Source organism: Gossypium hirsutum, chromosome A04 (assembly GCF_007990345.1).
Source record: "Gossypium hirsutum isolate 1008001.06 chromosome A04, Gossypium_hirsutum_v2.1, whole genome shotgun sequence".
In the NCBI taxonomy this organism is placed as follows: domain Eukaryota; kingdom Viridiplantae; phylum Streptophyta; class Magnoliopsida; order Malvales; family Malvaceae; genus Gossypium; species Gossypium hirsutum.
In genome coordinates, this window is record NC_053427.1 from 4,974,006 (window position 1) to 4,985,295 (window position 11,290).

An 11,290-nucleotide genomic window follows, 5' to 3' on the forward strand; every position below is an offset into this window, starting at 1 on the left:
ATAATTGCTGAAATATATATTATTTATAATTTTAATGTAGTTAGTTGTAATTAGTAAACTAAAAAAAATTTAAAGTGATAATTTTGGATTCAAATGTGGTGTAGGGTTAATTTTAAAACCTTCAAAGTTGGTCCTACATATGTCATCTATGCTTTTAATTTCAAGAACGTTAATCCAAACCATGCTTATCCTAATTGGTATTGTAATAAAAGACACTTTCATTACCACAAACCATAAATATTAGTTAATAGTGTGGGATCAATCATTAATAATTGTATTTTTGTCTCGTCACTGTCAAATCAAACTTTGGTAAATTAATTAGTCATTATCAAAGGTTTCGCAAGAGATTTCACCGTATTCATGATACATGAAGAGCAAGTTTTAAATGACCTATCCCTTTTTCTATCATCTTAGAGTTCAATATTATTTTCACTATTACACTGGTGTATCTTGATAAAGTTCCCCGATAATGATTCCTGATAAATCTAGCAACACACTTGCCTTGATAAATTTCGTAAATATGCAAAAACATAACCAAAAACAAAAACAAAAACAAAAAGAAACTAAATTAGAACTATTATTGTTTCCGGAGAAAACAAAATGGTTTTAAATTAAAATTAAACTAACATAAACTAAAAATTACAATCAACAAGTTTTTTTACTATAAGAGGAGGGCAAAACTCTAACAGTAATATGACTAGCGCGACTTAAACCTATGCTACACTTAAGACGGTAAACACTTTAACCATGAGACCAACACACAAGATTCACAATCAACTTTTATCAAGCTTTCATTCAATGATGCTCTATGGATTTCTTACACCATGTGAACTACCCTAAGAGTTTTTGGAAGATGCAAAGAGGGTGATAGAAAAATTAGAAAGGGAATGGGAGAGAAACTGGCATTATCGTTTCTGAGTGCACTTGATTTAGGCAATATTTGTTAAGCTTTTGGATTAGGTTTATTATTGCTGAAAAGGAGGAATGGATAAATTGAAAGCAGGTGTTTTCAGACAAGACAACGAGACAGGTTTAAAAAGCATGTTAGTAGGTTCCCTTTGGTGCATGAAAGTGAAAGCTTAATTAAACCTAAAATCGGTATGGCATCCATGGAAATTGGAAAACGACCCACCTGCTTAATGTTCGCATTTTGTCACTTTTTATTTGATTTCATCATAAAAACAAATCGATAGTTTAAATAGGTTTAAGTCGGACATGAAAATGATATAAATTATAAATGAAATTTAAACAAGTATTTCAAAGTGATTTAAATCAAAGGTGACGTAATTTGAAAAATCTTTAGATTTTAATCTAACTCGACCTCAATTAATCCAATCTAAAGCTAATCTACTCAATAAATTTGGTTAATGTTTCAATTACACTATATAAAAAATTCTTATTATTTATATCTTTTGATATATAAACACTTACTGACATGACATAATTAAGACATAAATTCAAATATCGAATTCACAAATTTATAGATAATTAAGTTATAAATGAGATATTAAAAGATTAAATGAAAAAATTATTATCACATGAGACACAATAAAATTATTAAACCGAAGTGTTTGGATAAAAATATTTGAAATATTATAAAAACAAAGAGATAAAACTATATATGCACAAAAAACTAAAATCAAAATTTAACTATAATAAAGAAATCAGATACCACTCAATATCTATACAATTGTTCTCATATTGAGGCTTGAATTAGGTGAGTCCCTAAACTTGACAATTGTTTCCCACATTGAGGCTTGAACATTAGGGTCTTTAAGGAAATATCAAGTACTAACTTGGACCAAAAAAATTTAAACTAAATAGTTACCAATTTCAGGCCTCCAAAAGTGATTTAACCTTAATCAGAACAATTGCCTATTTGCTCTATAAATACTAGATTATGACAAACTAATGATGTAGGTGAAAAAAGATTATATAAAATAATAAATAATGACGTAAGAAACAAATGTGGTTTTGGTTAAAACGATAGAGCTGAGATAATGAAAACTATAATATTTTGGGCTCAAATATTATCATGTGTATATATTTTTCTAGAGTTTATATAAAAATATAAAAAAATAAAAATACCAAAAATAATAGATTTTTGATAATTTCATAGATAGTCTCAATTAATAGGTTACACATACTCAATCAAATTCTTAAATATTAAACTAAATTATTACACACCCACGGTGTTGGCGAAATTTTTTTCAGAAACAAATATATTTATAAAAAATTAGATAAAAAATAAATAAAATTTTGGTTGAATTGGTAAAGTTGAAATGTTAAAAATTATGAGATCTTTGGTTCAAATCCTATTGTGTTATTTTTTAAAATTTTAAATAACTTGCATAACATATTTATTATTTTATAAAATGATTTGATTAGATATTTAATACGTTGATACTAGTGTTTAAAAGGACCAAGAAAGAGAAGATGGTGATGACAAAGAAGTCGGTTCACTTGTTATAGGCATAGAGCCAGAGTAAAGCTAAGAAGGAAGGAAGTTGGAGAGGAAAAGGCAATAATGAGAGGAGACTGTAGAGTGCTAAGGCTTAAGGGAGTAAAAATGGGAAAAATATTATTTATCTATCGTGTGTTGAGGTATATATAGAAGAAAGGTCCCAATGCCTAGCAGTATCATGTCACCGACAATAAAAATGATGGCCTGCCTATGTGGTCCATCAAGTGGTAAGTCCACTATATATCTATGGTTAAGCCTTAATTGTTCTTTCTTAAAGATGAGAGTGTACCACTAATAACAGATGACATGATGACGGATCCCATGCGAGCAGTATAAAACATAGTGGTGGCTAATCTTTGGGTCACCAATTGGATGGTGATATGTGGGTACATCTTAGACCACTTCTTGTACTGCCAGTCTATGAGTGCCTTTTAAATCGGGATAGAGGTTTTGACATTATATTTTGTTAAATGAGTTAAGACTGCAATTGATGGATGCTCAACCAATCACCTAACACAGGGTATAGATAAATAATGGAGTAGATGTGTAATAACTAGAGAATTCTTTACAAAGTAGGACAAGAAGCATCCTATTGCATTCAAAGTGCCGTCCAATCATAACATTACTCCTCACGCTACTCATGTATGACTCGATTGTATGTTTGATGAATGAATTAAGCGAGCTCCACATTTTTTTTTCTTTCAAAAAAGTTCAAAAAAAAAAAGTCCAAAAAGTCAAATTTTGAATTTTGGTATTTTAATTTAACATAATTTTTTTTAAAGTCCACATGTCAATCAAATGTATAAAGGTGATTTTTAAATAAAAAATCAAACTAAATCCAATAAAAAATTTACATATCAAATGAATGCTAAAAGATGTTTTCTGAAAACAAATATCAACACGTTAAGGACTAACTAATAACATATTACAAAGTAAGAGGACCAAATTATTCCAATTCCTTTACAGGGATTAAATCCAAGTTCTAGCATAATAGAGGGACCAAAAACATAATTTGACTAATCAGCTACCATATCTAACCGTGCAAAAAGAACATAATAATGTTGTTAAAAGAAACCATGTTTTGAGCAAGACTGATTAAATCCAATTCAACCTAAACTATCTTTTATTAAAGTATCGGCATATAAATCTACTCATACATCACTCAAATTTGAAAAGAAAAACAAAAATAACTGAAACTGCATCTACACATAGTTTACAATCAAATCCCCTGTAAAAACCCTTCCAAACCTCTAAATTCCTGTGAAAATAACTTCTTGGGTATTGTAATTATGACAAAGCCATTGATCATCGGAAACCAGACCTGGATCAGTGTTTTGTGAACATCCCTTGCGTCAATGATGAAAAATCGTAATCGTTACCTGTTTGCGAAGGATTTGGGGACGGAGCTGGGGAAGCTGATTGAGGCTTGCTTGCTCCGGTCGTTGCAACAGCATTTGATGGGGCAACTTGTCCCAATCCATAAAAGCTACAAGAAATGACATAACCAGTAGTACCTTAGGAGAATGGAACAACTTATGACTTATGAATGAAATTACTAATCTAACAAATAGTTATTTATGGGACAAACTCGTGACAAGGCCGACGGTATTAAAGGAGACAACTGAGAACAAAGAGATTAAATATGTACCTGGATGATGGATACGCAGATGAGTTCGCCGTTTGCGTCTGTCCCATATTCATAGCCTAATGCAATGAAAAAGAAGTACTCCACATGAGAAACTTGTTAGATAGACTTGTTCTAAAGCAATTGTAACTATGTGATGGAGTCTACCTGCATAAGTTTCTGCAGATCAGCCTGCCCAGCAACGGGCATCATCATTCCAGGGAATTGGTAGCCAATGTTTGGCCAAGCTTGAGAGGGTATGTTTGTGCCGTTAGATGGAGGCTGTTGAGCATTTCCAGGAGCAGATTTAGCTGCAGCAGCCATGAGAAGGGACTGTTGTTGTGCTAGCATAGCTAGTTGTTGTTGATGCATAGCAAAAGGTGACACCATATTGGACTGTAATTGATTGAAACCATCACATCAACAAAATTGTACCCAACAAAGAAAAAAAAAGGGTCAGAGATAAACGCAAAGTCATGCTTATCAATTAGCTCTAACCTGAAAATGATCAATTAATATAAGTTCTACACCAAGGACTCCTAAGACCCAAGTAAATGCTGTTGAAGATATACCTTTTCAAAGAGGCTCATAATATCATTTTTAACATCTTTTTGAGGCTTCTCTGGGACTTGGTTGGTTGTTAATGGAGGTAAATCACTAAATAAATCCTCAATTCCACTAGTAGACTTGGTATTACTTTCAGCAGGTTTTGGTGGATTGGGCTTGTCAGTTGTGGAGGCCCCTCCAGCAGCTACAGAATAGCATATGTCAAAATCAAAAGAAATTATAAAATGCTCTAACCATTTCTCAGGAGGCTAGTACTAGGTAAAAATACCATTAACAAGATGATAATGAAAAAACGTCAATGAACAAAAGTTATTGAGAAATGTCAGGACATACACTGGAAGCCTGCCCAATCATCAGTAGAAGTTGCCTCAGAACCATTCTCACTTGGACCATCATCCAAGGACAGCATGTTGAAAAGGTCTGTAGCATAATCGACTTTAGGAGCGATGGCTACGGGAGCAGTCTCTACAGCTGGCTTTGTTGCCTCAGCTGGTGCAACAACTGGTTCAGGCTTCTGTACGGGTGTAACCTATTCGATCAACACATTATGTGATATGAACATTTAAATAATAATAATAAATAAAAGTGGTCAACTACTGGAATAGAATCCTATACACTAGTAAGCAAGAAAGTAAGTTCAACCATGTACAAAACAGATTGAAGACTTTAGTTCAAATTGATATTATTTATTTGCTAATTTTGCAAGTGATAAACTTTCTTTCCATATGGCATTTGTCTCATACTTCTTCATTCTAATGCTAATATCTCTAGGTATCCATGAAAATGCATCAAGAGAAAAGCGGATGATTGATTTTCTGGAAAGAATTAGAAACAAAAGCAGATACATAAAGAACTTAGTACCTGATCAGGTCCCTTAGGAGGAACAGGAAGACTAACTCTTGTTGCAGGAAGATTCTCTTTCTGACCAAGTGCTTGCTTGTTCCTCCTTTCCTCAAATGAATTCTCGGAATTACTAATGTGCCCATTACCACTTGTTTCAGTAGGTCTCTGCCAATGTGAGGGAGCCCTTTCGTCCAACCTTCTAGGAGGTGATTTGGATTTTCCATCTCTAGGAACCCATCTTTTTTCCTCATACCTACAATATACAACAACAATTAATATAATACAAAAAAAAAAAAACCCTCACTTAAGCTAAAATAGGTTAATGGTGGAGACAGAAAACTCCATGATACATACTTTGCACGGATGAAGTTCTCAATTCCAACTCTATCATAATTAGGGGGTAACTCGGCTTCCCAGTAACTGTTTGCCTTTTCATTCCCCATTGCTGCATGATAAACATTAATCATTGTCATAATTTGTAGGCTCTTATCATCTTATCATTAAAACCATCACCGATCATAATAATGCAAATTCATGACCTAACAAATAACTTACATTGAATAAAAGCAACCTGCTCAGGAAGCCATGTGTCTAGTGTAGCAGATCGAACCTGAAGCAAGAGCCAGTAAGATGCAGGTATACAATTGGGAAAGATAAACTGGGTTTCACTAATCATAAAACCAAAATTTAATAACCAGTAACATAGAAAAAGAAACGTGCTCAAGCACTATAAGGTAAAAGGTTTTTTAGGATCACAGTTAGCATCGGAGACAATTGGATGACTGTAGGATCACCTACACATTGAGGAGGAAAAAGGAAGATGAAATCTTAGGTAGCACAAAACAAGAGCAATCCCAACATCTGAGTGAGCCAAATCCATACCCATAATGGGAAAAAGGTTTAGAATTAGTTATCATGAAAATATGTGAATGAAGTACAACAGTTGTGGCAGCAGCAGCAGCAACTCGATAAACTTTCTCAAACAGGAAGAGATTAAAGTATATATTCTAGAGATAAGAAAAGCACCTTCGATATGTGTACCCCGAGACTTCTGTGGATCCCAGAACATTGCATGCATATAAAGATACCTAAATTCACACTTGCCCATCTCGGACCTCTGAAGAGAAAGGAAGCAATTATTAGCACTATGATATGAATGAAGTTATCATTAATCCAATGACAGAATCTATAACAATTTAAATTGCATTGAAACAATTTATATATTAGTTTTTGCTATTATGATATCCACATCATCTCTCTAGATTTTTCTTGATACATACTTGGCTTTGCAGTCGGCGCATTCCCTATTCTCCGGCAATTTAAGAAGACCTTCAATAATCTGCATGAGAAGAAGTAAAAAAAAATAAGAACTTTATCAGACTGGCGGAATATCAAAATCAACAAAATTACAAACATGAACAAGAATCATTAATTAGATGAACCTATTATATCAAATAGATTAACATACAAGCACAATAACCTAAAGCTCCAGGCAAGAATTATACGTTTACAATAGAAAATGGAGGAAATTAACACCCTCGACCACCTAAAGCATATGCTCTGATGCCACATGGGAAGATTGCGTAAATTTGTTCCTATGGTCCAAAAATCAAACTTTCAAAAATTCTCAAATATATGAACAAATAAATCATAATCGCCAAACTTGACAAAGATCTTAAAAAAGGAAAGGCATAATTAGGCAATAGAACTTGAAACTCATAGAGAAAACTGATTGAGGAAAACTGAGTTTAGTTCTCCGAAATAGTAAGAAGCTATTTAAAATCCAATTTTTAGCTGACGAAATTCTATTAATCTCGATGAAATCTACCGGCTCGATCTATCTAAACCGATCTTAATATAATAACAATTTTACATTAAAAACCATTTATTCATATGGAAAGATTCCTAAAATGAGTTCATATTCGCTATTCGACATTCGATTCGATCAAATCCATTAACAAAAGCTGAAATTTAAATCAAACAACCAAAAATCGAAGAGAAATTTCAAAAAAAAAATGTGAAAAGCAGCAAAAATTGATATAATAAACACAGATCAAATAAAAAAAAGTTGAAAACACGAGGGAGCTACTAGGAATTACGATAAAACAAGGTCAAAATGGTGAATTTTGAAGAATAACCTTTCGGTGTCTGGCGTTGAGCTCCTTGGTAACGCTGGCCTTCTCGTTCATGTTTAAGAAATGAAAAGGAATCTACGGCGACCGAGAGAGAGAGATCGGAGCTGATGCCGAAGACGACGAGAACAACGCCGGCGACGACGCCGACGAGGAAGAAGAAGAAGAAAGGGTAATTTCAAAAGAAAGCCAAGGTCAATTCGGTCTTTTCGTAGCCTCTCTTTCTCCCTCCTTATGTTCTCTTTTCTCTCTCTCTCTCTGATTTTTATGCCACTAGAGATGGAAAATATGAGAAAAATAAATAAATAAATAAATAATCATCTCGCCCCTATTCTAATTTTATTAGAAAAATAATAAATTATTCCATATTTTTCAAAAAAGATATTTTTTAAAATGATTATATATAATAAAAAATTGATTTAATGAGTTGAAAATCATAAATGAAATTATTGGTTTTATTTAATAATAACAATATATTCATAAAGAAAAGATTCAAAAACTATTTTATATATTGAAATAAAACAACTTAAAACCACTCCTTAAAAATTTATCTTTATTAAAAAAATTTATCAGTTGTGTAAGTCTTCGAATCTTATCATATTGGTTTAATAGTCAATTTTAGTCATAAATAAGAGGATAATGTGTTTTAGCGTTCTTGAACTCACGTCCTCTTACAATTGCAACAATGTCCATACCAATCGAGTTACGATTAAACAATTCCCAATCATGATCCTTGTGGATCGAATCATCCATATAATATACAAAAAGAAACTCTAGATATTTGATATATTTCTCTTCGAATGAGATCTCAATTCTAGTGATGGTTTCATTAGATATCTTACAACTAGAATCCCTCTTTTTTCCGATCCAATTCCTCCACCACTGCGAACCTGTAACACCCTTAACCCGTATCCGTCGTCGGAATAGGAATTCAGAGTATTACCAAAATTTACAGATCATTTAACAGAAATTTCACTTGTAACAACATATAAAAGATAATCACGCTTTTACATATCATGATAGATATAATTCTTTTGCTGTTTCTTTATAAACATTTATTATTCATTTCATTATATCAATTTTTTTCACGTACCATCATTTCCATATAATTCAGGTATATACCGGTGATAATTCATTTCAAACTCATATTATCTCATATCAGAACCTTACCCTTTGAATCATTTAAATATCAATGGGTACACTTAATTCAGCTCAATATCAATAATAACCATAAGTCTACAAATACTAATTTCATATGTCACTTATCAATCTTTGTCAAATTAGAGAACGTCTTACGAATTTGAGTCTGTCATTTGCTCAGTGCCACGATTCACCACTCGGTATGGTTTTCCTCATTGAAATACCATACCTACATTTTATACTCGGTATGGAAAATACCATACCTACGTTTCACAACTCGGTATGGGAAATGCCATACCTACATTTCTTAACTCAGTATGGACAATACCATACCTATATTTCTCAACTCGGTATGGATGATATCATACCTACATTTCACAACTCGGTATGGATAATACCATACCTACATTTCGCACTTTGCCATGGATCAACCATTGTCTTTTCCATCAATTCATCTTGTCACTGAAAATACTCAATTTGATCGTTTATTCAATTTTCACGCTCTTACATTATTCACGATTTTATCATCAATTCATATGAAATAACACATCATGAAATTCATAAAATTAACAAACGGTCACTAAAATTTAGTTATACAAACTCACTAGTACGATTTTTGTATTATAACGATAATCATAATTTCATATTAAATATTCCAAATAAAACATTATATCCTTTCTAATTCAACATTTATCGATTATAATCGGGCACGTGATCAATTTATACACAAGTCATTCATATATAAATGTATATTTTCCTCCTCCTCCTCTCCATCCACATCCTTAGTATAAACAACACACTTATAGGTAACATTATCCATAATTTTCACTATCTACTTATGTGAATATTCACGCTGTCCATCTGTGTTATAGTTACAAAATTATTTTTATCTTGAGCTACAGAATTCCAAATTAAGATCCATGAATTTTTCCAGAAACTAGACTCATATGTCTTCTTATCATAAAAATTTCATAATTTTTGGTTTAGCCAATTAGTACAGTTTATTCATTTAAGTTTCCCCTGTTTCACTATCCAACAGTTCTGATCTCTCTTCACTAAAAATTAATTATATCACAGTACAGAACTCGGATAATGTTCCCGTTGATTTCTATTGAAAATAGACTCATTAAAGATTCTAAGCATATAAATTTGAGCCTTTAATTAATTTTCTCCAATTTTTGTTGATTTTTTAAATTTAAAACAGGGGAATCCGAATTCATTCTGACCTTGTCTCACAAAACTCATTATAGCACATAATTTACAATTCAATTGCTTACACCGTTTCTTCTATGAGAAACTAGACTCAATAAGCTTTAATTTCATATATTATTCATCCTCTAATTCGATTTTTACAATTTATGGTGATTTTGCAAAATTAGCCTACTGCTGCTGTCCAAAACTGTTTTAGTTCAAGATGTTTATTACCATTTTTCCTCTAAATTTCACAGGTCATACAATTCAGTCCTTGCTCAATTAGCTCATCTAATAAGCTAATTTTTCTCAATTAACATTTTATTCCATCATTCTAAACTATTACACAACCTTTGAAAATTAGAATTTTAACACTAAACCTTAATTCACAACTTTCTCATAATTAGGTCCTAAAATCAATTTCTATTGAAATTACTTGTTAAAATCATCAAACAATAAAATTAAAGCTTCAAATTCATTTTAATTCATCATAAACAGCCAACACTTGTCAATGATAACTTTTAATTTTGTCCATAAAATAAAAAACTAATGAATTAAACACTTGGACTTAATTGTAAAAGTCACAAAAACATAAAAATCTCAAAGAAAAGGGAAAGAATTGAACTCACATATGTCAAAGTATGAAAAACCAGCAGCTTTCAGACCTTCCATGGCTTTTTTGCTGAAGAAAAATGATGATGTCTCCATATTTTTCAATTTTGTCTTGTTTTATATGTTTAATTTACAAAATTTCCCATTTTGCCCTTGTTTCTCCTTGTCTTTTTGCTGATTTTCTTACCCAGCCGTCCAGCCCATACAAATTGGGTCCAATTCCCTTTTAAATCCCTCCTTTTTAATTACTTAAACTATTTAATCATAATTGAATAAATTTTGCACTATTTTCAATTTAGTTCTTTTTAATTAATTGACTAACCAAACGTTAAAATTTTCTAACGAAACTTTAATACTAACTTAATAACACTCCATAAATATTTATAAAAATATTTATGGCTCGGTTTATGAATCCGAGGTCTCGATACCTCGTTTTCAACCCAATTTACCTGATTAATTCTTTTAAAAATCGCAAAATTCATTAATTAAAAATAATTCTTTTAGGCTCGTGCTTGGTCTATAATTATTATTTATTAAAATTTCTAAACTTACTCGTCGGATTTAGTGATCTCGAATCACTGCTTCCGACACCACTGAAAAATTTGGCTGTTACAGAACCCCGGTTAGATTCAGGCACGATACACTTTTTAGTTATTGGGAGAACTCAAATACTCTTTTTCGAATCTAGGAAACAACTCTCAGAGATCTTTTTTCCCT

At 31.9% G+C, this 11,290-nt stretch overlaps 1 protein-coding gene across 3 annotated transcripts; it reads right to left on the minus strand.

The window, feature by feature from the left end:
• Window positions 1-3,559: 3,559 nt before the first annotated feature.
• On the minus strand, window positions 3,560-8,569 carry LOC107948616 (ADP-ribosylation factor GTPase-activating protein AGD5). Of its 3 annotated transcripts, XM_041110789.1 has the most exons (12): window positions 7,637-7,917; window positions 7,004-7,093; window positions 6,779-6,837; window positions 6,525-6,615; window positions 6,054-6,108; window positions 5,853-5,943; window positions 5,517-5,751; window positions 4,989-5,184; window positions 4,661-4,839; window positions 4,257-4,484; window positions 4,113-4,168; window positions 3,560-3,950 (listed from the first exon to the last, which is right to left on the minus strand). In XM_041110789.1, exons 4-12 carry the CDS (start codon window positions 6,570-6,572, stop codon window positions 3,791-3,793), a joined length of 1,248 nt encoding a protein of 415 aa, XP_040966723.1. In that variant the 5' UTR covers window positions 6,573-6,615; window positions 6,779-6,837; window positions 7,004-7,093; window positions 7,637-7,917; the 3' UTR covers window positions 3,560-3,790. The 3 variants fall into 3 exon arrangements, with proteins under 3 accessions (XP_040966723.1, XP_016738721.1, XP_016738723.1); XM_016883232.2 differs by lacking the exon at window positions 7,004-7,093 and having other exon boundaries at window positions 7,637-8,569; XM_016883234.2 differs by lacking the exon at window positions 7,004-7,093 and having other exon boundaries at window positions 4,989-5,169; window positions 7,637-7,918.
• Between the last annotated feature and the right edge of the window lie 2,721 nt (window positions 8,570-11,290).